Source organism: Xiphophorus maculatus, chromosome 3, assembly GCF_002775205.1.
Source record: "Xiphophorus maculatus strain JP 163 A chromosome 3, X_maculatus-5.0-male, whole genome shotgun sequence".
In the NCBI taxonomy this organism is placed as follows: domain Eukaryota; kingdom Metazoa; phylum Chordata; class Actinopteri; order Cyprinodontiformes; family Poeciliidae; genus Xiphophorus; species Xiphophorus maculatus.
The window spans coordinates 1,669,528-1,687,401 of record NC_036445.1 but is presented as its reverse complement, the minus strand read 5'-3'; the positions used below and the strand labels follow the sequence as shown (position 1 = coordinate 1,687,401).

The 17,874-nt window shown below is 39.0% G+C and overlaps 2 protein-coding genes across 6 annotated transcripts in view; one reads left to right on the top strand and one right to left on the bottom strand.

The window, feature by feature from the left end:
* Positions 1 to 83: 83 nt before the first annotated feature.
* LOC102236316 (protein Wnt-4-like) lies at positions 84 to 8,671 on the bottom strand. 2 transcript variants are annotated; one of them, XM_005798756.2, is made up of 9 exons: positions 8,435 to 8,671; positions 6,804 to 7,070; positions 6,371 to 6,524; positions 6,220 to 6,304; positions 5,983 to 6,114; positions 4,309 to 4,451; positions 4,083 to 4,223; positions 3,237 to 3,399; positions 84 to 2,181 (listed from the first exon to the last, which is right to left on the bottom strand). In XM_005798756.2, exons 2-9 carry the CDS (start codon positions 6,908 to 6,910, stop codon positions 2,012 to 2,014), a joined length of 1,095 nt encoding a protein of 364 aa, XP_005798813.1. In that variant the 5' UTR covers positions 6,911 to 7,070; positions 8,435 to 8,671; the 3' UTR covers positions 84 to 2,011. The 2 variants fall into 2 exon arrangements, with proteins under 2 accessions (XP_005798813.1, XP_023186252.1); XM_023330484.1 differs by having other exon boundaries at positions 5,983 to 6,304.
* A 7,663-nt stretch (positions 8,672 to 16,334) lies between these two features.
* The window catches only part of LOC102236567 (chromodomain-helicase-DNA-binding protein 4), a 32,263-nt gene continuing 30,723 nt past the window's right edge, over positions 16,335 to 17,874 (top strand). For 3 of the 4 annotated variants that reach the window (XM_023330674.1, XM_023330675.1, XM_005798757.3), the window contains exons 1-3: positions 16,336 to 16,574; positions 16,845 to 17,099; positions 17,597 to 17,721. In XM_023330674.1, the coding sequence (XP_023186442.1) occupies positions 17,036 to 17,099; positions 17,597 to 17,721 (189 nt within the window). In that variant the 5' untranslated portion in view covers positions 16,336 to 16,574; positions 16,845 to 17,035. Of the gene's footprint in view, positions 16,575 to 16,844; positions 17,100 to 17,596; positions 17,722 to 17,874 lie in introns of all 4 variants that reach the window. The other variant, XM_023330676.1, reaches the window with a different exon arrangement.

Below are 17,874 nucleotides of genomic sequence, written 5' to 3'. Positions count from 1 at the left end.
ATGTGAAAGTTACTTTGTAGAATATCATCTTTAAAAACAACCTTTCCCTTTGAGTGCACTTTTAGAAAACATGACAGGTCAGCATTAATTAGATCTGCTCCTCAGTTGTAATGCATAACTTTAGTTTTCGGTAGATGCGGGTTAAATGGCAGTGGCAGCGCTGCTGCACTTAAAGATCCAGCTAATACATGTGGTCCAATAAAAAACCAAAACCAGCTGCATAGATTTAAAATTAAACCCATAAAGAGTTTTACAAATCTGAACAAAATCACTGCTTACCACTCTTAGACCCAACCCTAGGTTGCAGACTTTAATCCTGGTTGGCAGAGGGATTTTTGACAAGGAAATTTAGCTGAGTTTATGTTTTGATTTTATTTAAACTTTGCTCAAAAACAGTTGTGGTTCTCGCTTTTAAACCGGGAACTGATCGGGACAAGTGGTCAGGCAGAAGTACATTCAGTACTGATTCATTTTGCAACCATGGGAAAAAAACTGAAACAGTAACTCAAACAGGTTTGTGTTTCAGGTAAACTACTGTATTTTTGGACAGACCTGATGTGTTGGAGCGTACAGAAATGTTTTACATGCAACATTACAGACAGTGAGGTAAACAGAAGCTGTTCTTGCTGCTGGAGAACGAATTGAAGGAAAGACTCTGATACACTGTTGTTCAAAATAATATCACTGTGCGGAAGAAGAGTAAAATGAAGCTCAGAATGCTTTTAAAAGCGTTTATTCCCATCAATGCAAAAGCATCGGAAATGTGGCCCATTCTATTCAGAACAACATGAAGAGAAGTTGATCAAATTTATCCTCGGCCTATACAGAAAGTGATAGAAAGAGAATAAGGAAGTTCAATAAAAGAGCAATGTTTGCATCTTCTCATTTACTGTGTAAAACTAGAAATACTTAGATTGAGCTTTCCTGTTAGTTACTGAAACAATAGTTAAGTTATAAAAGCCATTTTTTTGATAAACAAATCTGTGCTGGGTGGATTCTACCAACTTTCATCAAGCTTTTCCACATATTCCAGGATAATTGGACTTCATGCACCAGGTTCTCTTTGTATTTTGGTGTGGAAATGCAATATTTTTCCAGTTTTCTATTGTACCGTACAGAGGTTAGGCTGACCACTCTTTAAAGCTGCAGTGTAAAATATTTTCTCACATATTTGTTGACATTATCACTATGGTATAACAGTTTAATATAAAACAGATAGTCTGTGAAAAAATAATTAACCTCTCCGTCTTCCCCAGTGCTCACTAGTAACAACCAATCAGAACCAGGAGGCGGGTCTTATCGCTGCAAATTATCCTTATCAATATAAAAATGTATTATTTATTAGTTTTCCACTGTTAAATCAACTTTCTATTCACACCATGCTGTTCTTCTGACTGTATTTCACTCAGATTTTACAGAAAAGCTCCATGACCATGTTTTATTTTTATTTTGAACATGTCCATTTTAATTAATTACACAGAAACAGTAAACGACATGTCTCGACTGTGGGCTCTGTTCGGTTTTCGTTACAGTACTACAGCTGCTACTACATAGAAATATAATCTTGACCAAAACCACTGTTTGATCTGGTTAGTGTTCTTAGACTGCAGTTACTTTGAACACAACTGTAAAAAATAAATAAATCAGGAACAAAAAAGGAAACATAAATACAGAACACGTTCAAAGACCTGCTAGTGTAAGACATTATGTATAAGCATGAGAAACACCACTGCAATGTTTCTGTTAGTTTTAGTTAATTTCAGCTTTAAAAGCGTTGTCGGGTGAAGGTTTAGGTTGCTGTGGTGAATCTGTTCTCTCATAATTAAAGATTTGTTTGCTGCAGCTTTCAAATTAAAAGTGCCAGAAGGTTCAGATAATTATCTGAAATGAGACTGTTATTAGAAACCATGTAATGTTGTTTGGTGTGAAAGCTGTTGTATTTTTTCTGCAGCGTCTCTGCTGGATTATTTGGGTCTTTAATTGACTTCAGTCTGCTTTTGTTTGAGCCGTTTCAAACTCTGCAGGTGTGAATGGTGACTGTATTCTTGCACTGCTGGCAGCGGACTGAACAGCACCAGGAAAACTTGCAGGAGCAGCGCTGCACCACCTCGGCCCGGCCCGCTCTGTAGCCGGGCCCACAGCACACCAGCTCACAGCCATCTGGAGCCAGCCGGGACGTTCCTGAGGAGGATTTAAAAAATAACGGCCATGTTAGTTTTTAATGGGGCTGGACAATAAATGAATAACAAGATACAGTTGTTTACATTCACTATATGCATTTTTTTTTCACACATAAAATCAACACAAACTTTTCCTGTTTTAGGTCAATTGGGATTACATTTTTATTCTATTTGCTAAATGCCAGAATAATGAGAGAGAATTTTTTCATTGCTTTCTTCGATGGCTCCGTTACTCCAGTTCTGGCAAGATGTATGGACCAAAATTCCTGCCAACTATCGTGAAAAGCTTGTGAGAGGATATCCAAAACGTTTGACCCAAGTCATAAAGTTTAAGGGCAATCAATGGTACCAAATACTTATAAAGTGTACTTAAATTTTTGACTTTGAAGAAAGTAATAAAAATTGCCTTTAGGCATTCTCTTTCTTATTATTGAAAATAGAAAAAGAATTGGTAATCCTAAGTGATCTAAAACAGGAAAAGTTTATATTACATCAGACGGTGTGAAAAAAAATACTTATGGTGTATGAAAAGTTATGGTTTCAACTGTATATCGAGATGACATGTGATCAATATCAATTGATAATACGTCTGATAGAATCTTCAATATTCGAAATAGAGAATATTCACTGAACTCCGATTCAGAACCGGGAGATGGAAAGGGTTTGTCAGCAAGCTAAGGAAGGTTGCTGGCATCAACTACGGTAACTCACTCATTCTTTGGTTACCTAGCAACAATTTGTTGAGTAACTTGTGGCTACCTAGCAACAACCTGTTAACTAACTCCAGCAGTTTAAGGTTTCGCCACTGTGCCTCATGACTGCTTAAAAGTAAAGAACGACATGGAATGAAAACTGTGGATGGAACAGGAAAGAACATGCCACCAGCTTGGCAATATTTCGGGTATTTAAAACAAAAAACTAATCAATAATTATCAATATTGACCGATATGAAACGTTTAAAATTGTGACACGCTTTTCAGCTGTATCATCCAGCTTTAGAGTGTATTGCCATGAACTGAAGCTTCACAACTTGAATTGTTTGTTTCTTGGATTTACCGTTACATCTTCTTCCAGCAGTCCCTGGGATGCCGTTATCTGGGTCAAGGTGGCAGAAATCTGGGGAGGGAGCCACATACACAAGGTCTCTGGCAGCAGGCGGCTTGACGTAGGGGTCACGAGGGAGCAAAGCTGGCCTGGACCCAATACGAGTCAATCGGACCTAGAAGGACAAGGGTTTATTATTATTTTTTATATTTTTATTTACTTTCAAATAAATAAATAAATATCCACACACATCGTTATCTAGCAGTGTTAAAGCAAAAGTACAACAATGCTCATTATTTCTTTCCAAATGCATAGTTCTCATGCGACGTCAGAGTTCCTGGAACTTTGTAGCTAACGGCCATCTTGGTAGGTATCTGTAACTAACTGTCATGACAGTTGCTATGACAACGATAAACAAGCCACATTCTCTCTATCATGTGGGTCGATCCCAACAGCAGCAGCTTTGTTTGTATGTCTCTCTTTTGGATATTGGTCAAAAGCAAAGACAAACTGAAGCCACAGTTTGTCTTTGCGTTGTGCTTGCCTACCAAGATGGCGGTTCAGTGGCACAGATCACCGTTTGGTTAAATTCACCTTTCAGCTTAGACTTCAGGATGACTAAAAAATAATACTGTTTCTGGCGGTGCTCGGATTTTAACAACAAAAGAACAATAACAGTGGGACAGGTTGTAAATTTCTTCACTCCAAGATCCTTTTATCTTATCGTGTTAGACTCCCCCTCCAGCCTCTCAAGCAAATATTTAGTCAATATTTAAACTAAATCAGATCTTAATGCTGAAACAAAAGGTTTTTGTGTATCGAGCTACAAAAACATGAGCAGAAATCATGTTCTGATACCTCTGTGGCTCCATCAAAGCGTTCCTTGAGTACAACACCAACACGTTTGAATGGGGGCATGACTTTCCAGCAGGTTTTTAACTCACAGGAGCCAGAGACACCGTGACATTTACACTCTACCTGCATGTTGTGCAGGATGGCCTGTGGATCAGAGTATGTAAAGTCTTACTTGGAGTGCCATTAACTATCAAAATGGGGAGTTAAAATGGACTTCAACACTGCAAACCTTTCGACCGGCCTCGTTGTTGTGGAGGTTCATGAGTGGGCGTCCCGCTGACAGCCCCTTGGCCCGCTCAGGTTCATCCACAAAGGCTTGAGAAAACGCCACGCCATAGGACAGGTTGTCACTGCACCCTGACCACTGGAAGCCTGGTGGGAAGACAAGACCATGGACAAGTCTCTCCAGGAACGTTTTTACAGATTCTTAAAGCGTGGATTCTTCACTTTCCAGTGATGTCAAACAGATGAAAATCAAAAAATAAATGAATAAGACAGAAATATGAATGCTGGCACTTGGAAAATTGGATTTTTGAGAAAGCAGCTCTAAAGATTTATCCCCACACCTGCTGAGCAACATAAAGCGGTCCTTCCCCTAAACTCCCCCTGTCAGCTCCTTCAGACTAGCCAGCAGCAATTAGCAAACAGCTGGTAGAACTGTACATCTGCTCAGCTCATTATACCAGCTGCTTCCCAATGAAACACCGGTGAAAATGTTGTTAAAGGGGTAATAGAGGAGCTCCGCTGTGATGACTTCCTGAAGGCGGCGTTTCAGAAAGAGCAGGAGTTTTTTTTAAAGGGACAAGGTCGCAATTTCAGTGCTTTAAATTACAAAGTAATATTTGTTTTAATCATGTTTGATAGATATATAGTATATAGCTTCTTCTTTTTTTGACAACTGAACATATCGGAGTTACTTAATTATGCTTAAAGTGGCACTGCATGCCTGGAAAACACATTATACTAACTGTCTAAGACTGACTTGATAAAACAAGAGTAAAATATTTACTAGTGATTCATTGATCAAATCATTTGAATCAGGTGTTCTGGAAGAGAGATAAATCTGAAATATGCAGGAGACCAGAACTGAGAAACACTGACTTATGATCAGAGTTGGACAGAGTGCCTAAAAATTGTACTCAAGTAAGAGTAGCAGTACTTCAACATATTTTTACTCAAGTAAAAGTAAAATGTAGCCATCCAAGAAATTACTCAAGTTAGAGTAAAAAGTATTTGGTAAAAAATTCTACTCAAGTACTGAGTAACTGATCAAATTATCAATCATTCAATATTTAAAAATTGCATAATCAGATGGACCAAAATATTAAATTAAGTAAAAAAAAAGTTGGTATTTTAAGGACCAAAATTACAATAATTCATGCAAGTAACAAAAAATAAGATCAGTTTCTTTTACTAATAAACTTTTGAAACTTTAACAAAAACTGCAATGTGTGTTCGTATCTGGTGATTTTTCATTTAAAACATGTTTGTTCTTCTGCCAGTGGATAGAGAATCCACAAATGTATTGCTCATTGTTATTTATTATTGTTGTATGTTTATTCTTATTACTTTATTTAGTTATTTAAATTTTTTATTGTGTACTATGCTGGGAAAAAAACTAAATTTTCCCCCCTTAGGGGATCAATAAAGTATAATTATGTTATCTTATCTTATTACCTTAAATATTACTTACGTAGTGTAACAATACTTCATAATAAAATTACTCAAGAAAAAGTAAAAAGTACAGCAAGGTAAAAATAATTACTCAAGTAAATGTAACCAGCTACTACCCAACTCTGTTGAATGGACGTTAGATGATGAGGATGGAACCAGCAGCTCCTCTGCTGTTTGATGCTCTGTGTGACTCAAAGTGGAAATATTTTCCAACAGAGATCAAGCTCACCTTCAGGGCTGACGCCTCTGACCTTCCTGTCGCAGCCACACCTCTCCAGCTCCCCTCGGGTGCAGGCTCGGGTCACGGCCACCGCCACTGCTGCTGAAGACAGAGCGTGCACAAACGCTGCCTCACGAGTGCCTGGCACCACAACAGCAGCACGAAAGAAGAAAAAGAAACAAGGATTGTATGTTTTAAAACTCAGTAAACGCCTGTTGTTCTGTGTCATCTCAGCGAGGGACGCACCTTGGTTCATGACTCTTCCGAACACGTTGATCCCGCGTGGCGTGGTGGAGCAGTTCCAGCGGCGATTCCTGAACTGATGCTGACACTGAGACAAAGTGACAGAGTGAATTTCTCACAAGATGCCCGATATCTCTAATCTCTGCTGTAATACCTCTTCTATGACCATTTCTGCTGCTTTGCGTACGGACTCCATGACCTCCCCTCTTGCCCTGCACACCCCCACCTGCCCCGGGGTCAGCCCCCTCAGTCGGGCACACGGAGCGGCACCAGACACGGCTCTGGAGCGAGGCAGCCTCGCCAGGGAGCTGCAACACAAAGGTGGTGAATGTGGCTGTGATTCCCCACAGGTGTGAGTTGCAGACAGGGAAGATGGAGGGGGGTTAAACTAAAAAAAAAAGGAGAGGCAGAGTGGACAGAGATGACGACAGAGACAGAGAAAAGAGAAAAGGTCACCAACTGAGAGAGACAAAGAAAGAGAGGGGAGCTCCTGAAAGAGATTTAGAGACATGTCACCATCTTTTAAAAGTTATAGCATGACAAACAAGCTCTTTCTTTCTATTCCTCCCAGTTCATGCTACACTTACAGCCAGTTGGTTGCCATGGTGGTGTGGGTGGTGCATAGCAGCAGCAGCAGCAGCAGCAGGAGGAGGAGGAGTGGTGCCGAGAGATTGACAGGTGAGACAGTTGGCATCAGACTGTCTGTCCGTCTGTCCGTCTGTCCGTCTCCGTGCGTCAGGCTGGGTCGTTGGACAGAAGGCTGTCCGGCTCCACCGTGGAAGTGCTCTGTCCTGTCTGTGTGGTAGTGAGGGTTTATGGTTCTGATCCCGAGTCAGGGGATGAGCCCTGCATGTCTGCTCAGAAACGTGAGAAATTACTGTCTTTTCTATCATAAAAGGTGATCAAACTACAGGATACAGTGATTAGTATATATGTATTTATTGTTATATGTAATTTTTCTGTTCCTAAATAGCAAACACTGTATACTGGTGCTCATTACTATCAGATTTTTGTTTAATTTGCGCATACAAACAATAATAACAAACAAACAAAAAAACAGCTGTGCAGGACAAGATTCTAAAGTCTGATAGACAATTTCCTCTGACATTTTTTAAATTCATAACAGCAGGAATACAAAAAGTTTCACATCATCTTATGAAATTCACATTGTTTTAAAAGTGTTTTTAAAAATGGATTTCACTAGTGGATTGAAAATCTGGTGGTAGATTATCTCAAAGAGAGGCTCATCTGTATTTAAGTGTACTTTGCTTAATTTATATTCTGCATATAATGGTAAATAGAAGCCACTGTGTTATGTGGAATAAGTGTGTAAATCAGAATAATGTGTAAAAAATTATGAAAAAATATTCTCAAATCAGTAGCTAAGTGTACATACTTACTCCTAAAAAGAGATATACAATAAAAAACCATGTTTAGTATTGTGAAGATCTTGTATTTTGTAAAGAGAGGAGCAGATAAAGATAGTCTATTTGAAAAATTCAGATAAATAATAATCTATTTGAGTCAAATACGCTTTTATTTTGGTTATCCTCAGCTACAACGAATGTCTGACTAGTTCTTTTAGTTGTTTAAATTAATCTGTTGTAGATGTTTCTCATCACTTTTCAAACTATACTGTGGCTGGAAAACAAGGCGGACATTTATTTTTAGGCTGCAAGATGAAAGTTTGTGATTACAAGTTGTTTATTTTATTGTTTAAAAATATTTCTGAGGAACACTGGATGAAAACTAAATAGAAAACCTGAATTACTTTTTTATTTTTGCAAAAAAATAGTTAAAAAATCATGAAGCATTTGAATTATAATGAAACTGGCCAATATTTTCTATGAAAAATGTTACAAATAAAATATAATCACATTAAATTTTACTTATTTATTTCAATGGGGACTTTCTTTGAAATGGTAAAACATAATACAAGTGTGTGACCACACACATATAAATGTACAAAGAACTAAATTAAAACTACTATCAAAACTAAAATCTTGTAAAAGTTAGTAAACTCAAACTAGACTAAAACTAAAATTAGAGATTGATAAATTGTGAATGAAAATTAATAAAATTTTAGTCAGAAGATTTAATAAAATAAATTTGCTAAATTTGTGCTGCCAAATTAACTTTTGAAAGTTATCATAATCTGCAATTCAATTCTGCAAATTTTGTGTGGTTTTTCTAAAGTCAGCAAACAAAAAATACTTACAGGGTTGCTCCAGAAACTGCAAACTCATCTTTAGAGAAATGAAAATATGTCCACATGTCCCAGTTGAAATTTCAAGTTAGAAAAATTTACCTAAAATAAGGAGAAAAAAATTTAATCCACAAGATTTTGATGAATAACTGAAGTTTTGTTTTTCATTCAAAGGAAGACTTTAATCAAAAAAAGTGCCATTTTCAGTGGATTTGTCTGTGTTGTCCCATGAAAACAAATGTGTGCATGCTAAGTTGAGACAGCAGTGATGTGTGAGAGCAAAGCAGATGGGAGTGATTGGTTTTAAAGGAGGAAGACAGCATGGGTGGGAGAGGGAGGGCTGGCGTGATCCAGGGTGTGGAGTGATGCAGAGAAGAGGAGGAAAGTTTTGGAAAAACGTGATAATTGTGAGTATTAAAGCAGTAAAATATGCTACTTGCATGTCAGGAGACCTGAAATCTGGGCCTAAATTTAAGGCAGAATAACGAAATTCCACTAAAATAGGACCACATGTGAATTTCTGTGCATGTAGAGTGTCTTTCAGCATCCTTGCATGTTTCCACAGAAACACTCAACTATAACTGAGCTGTTTGATTTTTATTTAAGTTCCTTCCAAACTCCTCTGATCAGAAAATACAACGTAGCATTTTGGATTTTCATACAGTACATGTTTGCTTGTGAGAAAGTGTCTTACCTAATGTTTAATTTTCCCAAACTTTGTTGCTCATTTTACGAGTTTCCCCCTCCTCTTCCTCTATGTTCCCCACATTTGCCCCCTGGTTCTCCTTCTCTCCCACTCCCTATATTGTCTTAGAAGAAGGGGTGACATTTAGACAAGGGGAGGAAAACACACTGCCGACAAATATTGGAACTGAGGCAAATAAATCACAAGATAGTAGGGAGCGAGGGCATGAGGAGAGCGCAGATAGTCACACCGGCAGTGGAGAAAGTGACAAGAAATAACAAAGTGAGTTTGTCAAAAATTTGAAAATAAAACCTCTTAGTGGATTCTGTCTTATCCTTTTAAGACAATGCATTAATAACTTCTTTTTTATTGTTTACAAATATTTGAACTTCAGCAGTCGGTGTAGCTGCACTTCCTTAAAATTTATGCAGTAGTTTCCCCTCCGTCTGTCTCGGCCTGTTTGCTCAGACTGGGATGTTCATAAATAAGGAGGTAATAAAACAGACGCTTCTGATGACAGAATAATTCTCACAGGATATTGTTGATATTGTTGGGATTCAGAGGTCTTTTCTGTGCTCCTGTTTGAAAAAAATACCCAGATTTATGACACATTTTATGACAATATAAAGCCTCTTACTACCTTCACTTAATTACAGTTTTAATTGCTTATACTCTGTTTATTTCTCTGTTGTTTGTTTGATGGCATAGTGAGAACTAACAGTTGTTGTGTGGTTTTGAGTAAACATGAGTAAATACAAAATGTAATTTCTAAATTATTATTTAATTTATTTAGGGAAAAAGCTCTCCAAACTAAACTGGCTCTAAAAAAGGTGATCAAACCGGGAATTAGCTGTGCATATGCCTTTGCAGGTCTTACTTGCCTCAGTGGAAGTCAATGTTTATGATTCAACAATAAGAAAATTATTTATGGAAAATAGCTTTATAGTGACAGTAAAACATGGTAGCGGCAGTATGATGATCTGGGGCTGATTTAACAGCTTGTCTTGTTGTAACTGATGGAACCACAACTTTTTCTCCCCTGCAGAAAATCCTGAAGCAGAATGTCCAGCCATCAGTTTCTGACCTTCACAAACGTATTGGTGAAGATTTGGGAGCGGAATAGTCAAAGTTTCCACTTAAACCTGATTGAGATAACGTCCCTTAAACAGTCTTCTTACTCAAAACCCCCCAATGTGGCTGAATTAAAACAATTTTACAAAGATTGAGCCAAAGTTCCTCCACGCTGATGTAAAAAAACCTCATTACCTGTTATTACAAATGCTTTTTCTCATGAATTAAATCATTATTTGACAGTTACATTTTGTATTTACTCAGGTTGTCTTTCCCTTATATTGAAATTAGTTTGAAGATCGTAAACATTAATGTAACAGTAGGAATCAATATGTGGGCAAATTATTATTTTTTTTGCCGTAAAACATGTTTTTAGCTTTTACTGCTCCTTCATAAGAAAGAAACAATTACAAAAATCAATACAGTTTGATCAAACTTTTCCCTCATAGTCAGCACAAATCTTTAAATTTACATTTTGGCAGCTGGAACTTTGTCAGTGGTTGTAATGTGTTTGAATTTGTTATATAATATTATATTTATAATTAACGTTTCAGATGAAATTCACAACAGCTAAACTTGGCGATTCAGACATAATTAACCTGTATATTCCTGTTTTTTTGTGTGTGTTTTGCTGCTGGAAAACTCAAAACGTCACTGCAGACTTCCTCCTCACAGATCCGTCTGCACACTTTCTCATCCCCCCCAAATTTCTCCGCTCGCTCTCCTCCGTCTATATCTGCTAAGACAGGCGACTTCTTGCCTCCTTCTTTCGGTCCTCCTCATGTCGTATTCCTCCTTTGTGTCCCCCGTTTCTCCAAGTGACGTCCTCTGTTGTCTCCCACAGCAACACCATGGTGATGAGCTTGGCCATCGTCACGTCCAGCGCCTCTGTTAAGCTCTTCCCCTCACCCCCTCTCTCGTAAATAACTTCCCCTCTATTTTTTTTTTATCTTTATCGTTACCCTATTTTGTAGACGTTTTATCATGCTGACATGGTCTGGTGGTGATTGACTGTAGCCAAGAGACGCTTGTTAAAGCTTCAGCCATGACATGTACATGGAGATGACTTGCATTTCCTCCTATTAAAGAGAGAAGCAGTGGACTTTGAGAGTGTCTGCTGGATAGATGGGGCACATCTAAACTGATCTTCCTCCATGCTCTCATGGTTGCATGGAGGGGATGATTGACCTCATTCAGGATGGCTGCCTCAGGGTGTCTCTGGACTTCACGGGCATATTCCCCCTCGAATCGTGACCTCTCACCTTTAGCTCCTGCATTACTGGAGGCCCACCTGCCTCAGCAGTTTGAGTGCATATGCAGAAATCATCTGAGGCGTACACATGATCGCTGTGCATGAGCACGCTCGCATTGCTCAGGCATCCCTGCCAACAAAGGGCTGAATGCACTGCTGTGCGTGTGCGTGTGTGTGTGTGTGTGTGTGTGTGTATTAATATTATGGGATGGCGGGCGGTGGTGTTGTCAGGCAGGGAAGTGGGGGTGGCAGAGAGGGAGGGGAATGGATGACCCATGAATGTTATGGAAATATGGTGGCGTTGAGATGGGAGGGGGCCTGGCTGCGGCCTGCGCACACGGGATGGAGGGAGCAGATATCGGGATGAGGTGTTAGAGACGGTGTCGCACGTGAGCCCTGTGCACGCACACACATGCCTGTCTAAGGGGCATTCAAGCAACAGTAACAGACAATAGCCAGGCATAAGGCTTTGTTGCTATGCGATCTGCATGCACCGTACCACAGGGAATACTAGTGGCCACTGGAGTGAAGAGAAAGGCCTTTTTCTGGCTCAGATCTTCATTTTTTTTAAGAATATGCCATGTTATTTACTATAAATGGGAAAAAAGAAGCTTGTATCTACATTGTTAAAGGGAATTTCATCTGCTGGTATCTGTGAGCATACTTGACCTTTAGAGGGTAAGGTCATGACTTCAAAAAGTGTTGGATGCAGAGTCATTTATCGATTACACATCTAACGTATCAAGAGGGAAATATGAGTGAAGCTGGATTACTCCTACTAAAAATAACATCAAAAGCTTTGACAGATAGTAGAGAATATACCAAATTAAAGTGGAGTGTAAAATTACAAAGTGATCTTATCTAAAACTGAAATACAGTAGTATCAATTATGAAATATAAATCTGATATAATTTACATTTATTTAAGATAAACTTTCAAACTTTTCTAACAAACAGGGATTATTAAAACAGCCAACAAATATTGAATATTCACTGGTATTTTCACCTTTTCTGTTGGTGACCATTAAGTCTTTGAGGTAGGAAAACCTCCTCGCCATCACCCTAATCTTTAGGGACTTTGGTTGTGCAACTCAAAAATATTACTTCCAGTCAGAAGAAACATGTTGGTAAAAAATGTTACTTTAAACCTAATTCTCAACAGATATGATGTTTGCAGCTGTTACAGATAGATGGATTGATTTGTAGCAGAAAGAACTACATGTGAAATGTATGAAAGACAAAAAAAGCAATATATTTGTTTTCATACAGACCATAATTATAGTTTCTAACAAAACAAACAGCACAAAAATGTGAACCTCAGTGAGGGATGTACGAACGAAATGCCAAACACTGCCTTTTTTCAACATAACTAATGGCTTTGCTGTATGTTTGCCAAAATGAAATCTGCATAAAATCAAGTATTTATAATCTAAAAAGAGATATTTAAAATGATTTGTGCACATCTAAAATTCACGTTCAGGAATACTAGCAAACATGTTCAACTTATATTTGTTTCATATTTGTTTGCATTAAAAGTTCATGTTTTTCTCAATAAACTATGACGTCTGAACACCTAATTTATTGGAGTAACTCAATTTGATTTGATAATTGCTCACAGAGTGATAGATTTTAAACCCAGAAATTATCTATCTTTGAAAATTAGAAAGTTACATAAGACCAATAAATAAAATGCTACATGTTATGGCCTACCCAGTCCTTTACAGTCTTAGATAAGAACAGGTGGACAATGAGTGCTGCATTGAAGCATATCACTGGAAAGTTGTGTGGAGGGAAGAAATTCTGTCACCTTCATGACACACCAATGCACTAAAAGAAGGCTAACCCAACTGTTGAGTAGGCACATTGTTTAATAACTGGACATATCTTTTAGTAGATATGTAAAGTTAAAATTTTCCATTAAAATTTTAAGGTTTTCTTAAACTTATCACGACAATTAAGAAAAACAAATGTTTGAAAATATATATTATGAATCTATGAATCTATGAATCTATAACACATGAGTTGTGTTTTTTTGAATGAATAAGTAAATTTTTTGACAATTATTTTACAAACCGAGGTGCACCTGCAGGTGTAAGAGGACTTTGCGACTGCTGAGGGTCGCCTGGGGTCACACAGTCTCAGTTGACAAATAACATAATTTTACCTTTATTCAGGAAAGCTATCATTTCTACTGATTGTGTGTTAGTTTTGCTAACATTTGCTGCACACTCCAAGTGGTTGTATATTGATTAGTAAATATCCTGAAAAATAGTGTAATTAAATTAACTGTTATTATAGTCTACCTTCATATAATCATTGCTTGAATGTAACTCAAGCAATGATTGAGTCAAGACCTACAGTCTGTAAATTTTATAAAGAATTCCTTCTTTACATATTTGTTGAAACTGTCATCGTGTTGTGATAGTTTATGAGACAAATAATCTGTGAAAAGATCGATCTCCTCCACCACCTTCCTGAGCTGCTATTGCTGTCTGAAGAAATACTCCGCTCAACCAATCAGAATCAGGAGTGCTGTCAATCAACCTCGTGTACTCCCGCTAAAACATGCTAATGTCGGAGAAACAACTTCCCATTACGGAAAAACAGTTTATGCTAACTAGCCTTAGCTTTCACAACATGCTATGCTAGCTGCAGTATAGCAGAGAGCAAAGAGTTAAGGTGAGCAACACACTTGATTGACAGCTCTAAGACCCGCCTTCTGGCTCTGATTGGTTGTTTCTAGTTAGCACTGGGAGAAGGCAGAGGAGCTTGACTTTTTCACAGATTATCTGTCTCATACATCCATACTGTCACAACCTTTAACAAATATGTAAAAAGAAATTATAAAAGTGACGTACTGCAGCTTTAAGTACATGTAAACAATTCCGATCCCCTCTTTGTAGTGGTCAAAAAATTACTATTTATCTCAAAATCTGTGAAAGAGGTAGAGATGAATTCTTATTCCTAATTATCTGTGGATAAAGATGTCTGCAGTGTCTTTATGTTTATAAAATTAAATTTTATTCATGTCCAGTTATGATATGCTTACCATTAGGATGCTTAAGTTCTAAGAACCAATGATATAAGTAAGTCAGATATTTTAAGGTGATAAAAACCATTTTATCTTTAAAATTGTTACTGAAATTGTGGAGCAGCCTAGGCTGATTGGGAATCTTCGAATTTGTGAATGTTGTTATGAATATCTTAAAGTGACAGGCACATAGTGCCATTTTATAGTATAATCAACTGCTATAAAATAACAATTTTATAGTAAAAATGGCAATTTCATAACTTCAGTTAACACAGTTAACTTCAGTTGTTATGAAAAATACTATATCAAATATGACTTAAAAGAAATTTGACATTGTAATTTAGCTTTGAAAAATTCTTGCTTTTAAGGCAACTCCGTCTTCGGGATGTTATCACAACATCTCTCCTCTATTTATCCTTTAATAATGTTTTTTTTTTTTTTTTTTTTTTACCAGAGTTTCACTGAGTGCCGAAGCTCACTGAGGCGTTTGCTAACTGCTGCTGCTAGTCTGAAGGAGCAGAGGTGAGGGAGTAGCATGAAAGCTTGCAACAAGCAGCTCCAAGGAGGAGCTGTGGTTTGGGGGCGGGGCTAGATCCACCCAGGCGTTTTGAACAGCTGAATGGTTGTCATGGAGATTAAAGGATTTCTCAAAAAATGGATGAAAGAATTAAAGCAACACTCCAGGGATGACACCACAGTATAACATCATGTAAAGCTAAAAAAACGTTGATTTTACATGACATGGTCCTTTAAATTGGTGGATTGTGACTATGTTCCTTGAGATAACAGATGTGGGACAGATGTGTTGGAGCAGCATGGCGGCCTCAGGCCCAAACAGGGTCACTAACATCATTTTCATAGAAGCTGAACTATACCAGAATTATAAAATCCAGATGTGCTCCTGCTTTGTTCTTCTGTCGACTTGTTGCACATTAAAGTTTGTTTAACTTTCTAACAATAAACACTGCCAATATAAATCATCGTTCAGTAGCGCTGCTGGTTTATTTTTACGAAACCAGCAGCCAAACCTCATATAGCATCGCAATATGAATAGCTTCTGGCACGAGATGAACGTGTGACAAAATGGTGGATAAATCTTTACAGATAAACAGTTTAAACAGCTTTCTTTGCACGCTGTCTGATTCGAGTGCAGCTTAAATTGTTTACTACTTTTTCTCACTGAAACGGCATGTTGTGGTTTTTTTAATGAACTGGTTTATGAAACTGCTTCCGACCAGCAGCAGCTCTGCTGGTCGTGTTGGTGCAGTTGCGCACCTGTTGGCGTGGGATCGTTTTGATCTTCCTGATGGAGACTCAGAGGTAATATTTGAGAGAGAAGGCCTCAGGTAAACACTGAACCTCTGCAGGGTGTTTGACCCGCACACTGCCGGCATGCCGTCCACCTGCATGAGCACCACTAAGAACAATATCCATCACTTTATTTCCTTATTTTTATTTATTTATTGCATAGTTTTAACACCAGCTGGACGCCCGGTGAGTATTATGGTCTGTCACCTGATCTCCTCCAAGGACCATCTGTGTGGTGTTTTTTTTTTTTTTTTTTTACCTTCTTGTCTTTTTAGGTGTTGTATATTATTATGGGATGTATGCTGCCACTGCTGGAGTATTATGGTCTGTCCATTGGAGCAAGGGAGGGGGGTGTCACTATGACAACGGGGTTGCTAAGGGGGCTGGGACTTCCAGTGGAAAGGGGAAGAAGTGTGCATGTGCATGAGCATAGTGCATGCGTGTGCGCGTGCATGTTGGAGGGGGTGGGGGCAGCCGGAGTATTATGGTCTGTCCGTTGCGAGGTAACTATGCAGAGTCCTGCGTGCGTGTGGGAGGGAGAGGGGGGATTATTATGGGATGTCTGCCCCCTTTGTGTGTTTGTGAGGATGTTAGCTAAGCGCTGCCTGTAAGGTAAGGGGGAAACAAGAAGTGGGGGACGGAGCCGCGTGTTTGGGGTCATTGCGAAAAAGAAACAGAAATATCACTCGGGGATTTAATGAGTGAGCTTCCTAGGACAACATCTGGAGCTGAAGCAGTGTGATTGGCTTTTATTAGTCGCTCCGAAAGAGGGAGCACACCTCGAACCGGACTACACGCACACTACAGTAAGTTTCCAATATGTGAAGGCAGGAATTTTTAAAGCTTAAACTTTTCTCTGATGCACCTTTCTCATAAGAAGCGGTGCATTTATTGCTTTGTTTTTTAATAACATGGATAAATGTCACCTGTAAGTTGATCCACTCCTTTGTTGGGATCTACCTGCATAATAACTTGTTTGTTTTGACAGGTGGACAATTTAATAGTGTGTGTTTACAATTCCAACTGGGCAGGCTTCGAGCCAATCAAATGTATCATTATTTGTTTTTTTTTCCCAGCACCAAGCGCCCAACCACCACTCCTCAGTCCCCCCTACTCACACGCTACCCTCCCTTCCTGGACACCCCCGGTCCATTCTCCACCAGTCCCACGTCATTTTCCCTCCTCCCTCGCCGACCGAGGAGCGAGGTTTTACGGGGGATTAATTCGCCCTGCAAAGAAATAAATTTAAACCTTTCGGAGGGGGAAAATGTCGTGTAGCGAAGATGAGAGGGACGACTTTGGAGCGCCAGAGGAGCATTCAGTTCTTCACGGTAAGCTCGGCGTTTGCCCCCCGTCCTCGCTCTCCCTCCTTTCCCCGAAGAAAGGTCCATCTCTGTGTAACTTGAGCTTCTCCGCGATGCTAGCTGAAGCTAGCCGGGAGTATTCGGCTCGGCTCGGCTCGGGTCACTCGCCATGACAGATTAGTTAGCTAACTTGAGAAGCAAGTGTTCACACTTTTCGTTATTTATTTTATTTAATATTTTTTAAAAGAAACGTCGCCAATGTGTTAATACAAGTGTGGGCTGTTAAAGTTTTATTCTATGTATTTTTTTAGCGTTAGGAAATCGGGTAAGTTTAAACCTGTGCTGTTGTGGCATTCACGGACGCGTTTGTGTGTGCGCGCGCGCACAGCCGTTTGCCCAGTCGTGCCAGACGGAGCAGCGCGCGCACGTTCGTTCGTTCGTTCGTGGTCTTCTTCCCCCCTCCGGCCTGCCGTCGTGTTTTCTCTCCTGAAACGAATAATAATGCAAGCATGTCTTATTTGCAGATGAAGAAGAGCCGGAGGATGTTGTCTCCGACCTGGACGAGGCACCCAAGTCGAAGAAGAAGAAGAAAGCCAAGAAGAGCAGCAGAGAGAGCCGGAGCAGCAAGAGGCAAAGACCCATCCGGGAGGTGAGCTCGCTGCTCCTGTCAAAAGTTTGTATGCTATTTAAATTTAAATTTTTTTTGTGAGGGAGCTTAGAAAAACTTTTTTTTTTAATTCCCTAATTTTGCCTAAGGCTCCTTGAGGGTTTCAATCCATCAAGCAAACAGGCAGTTTGTGTC

What these genes read in the sequence shown, in the direction of transcription:
- LOC102236316 (XM_023330484.1), bottom strand. Translation starts at nt 6,910, where the DNA reads ATGCCAACTGTCTCACCTGTCAATCTCTCGGCACCACTCCTCCTCCTC. An exon ending in CAGAAATGGTCATAGAAGAG is followed by an intron (nt 6,305 to 6,370) that starts GTATTACAGCAG and finishes ACTTTGTCTCAG; the next exon opens with TGTCAGCATCAGTTCAGGAA. An exon ending in CAGAGGCGTCAGCCCTGAAG is followed by an intron (nt 4,452 to 5,982) that starts GTGAGCTTGATC and finishes TCTTCCCACCAG; the next exon opens with GCTTCCAGTGGTCAGGGTGC.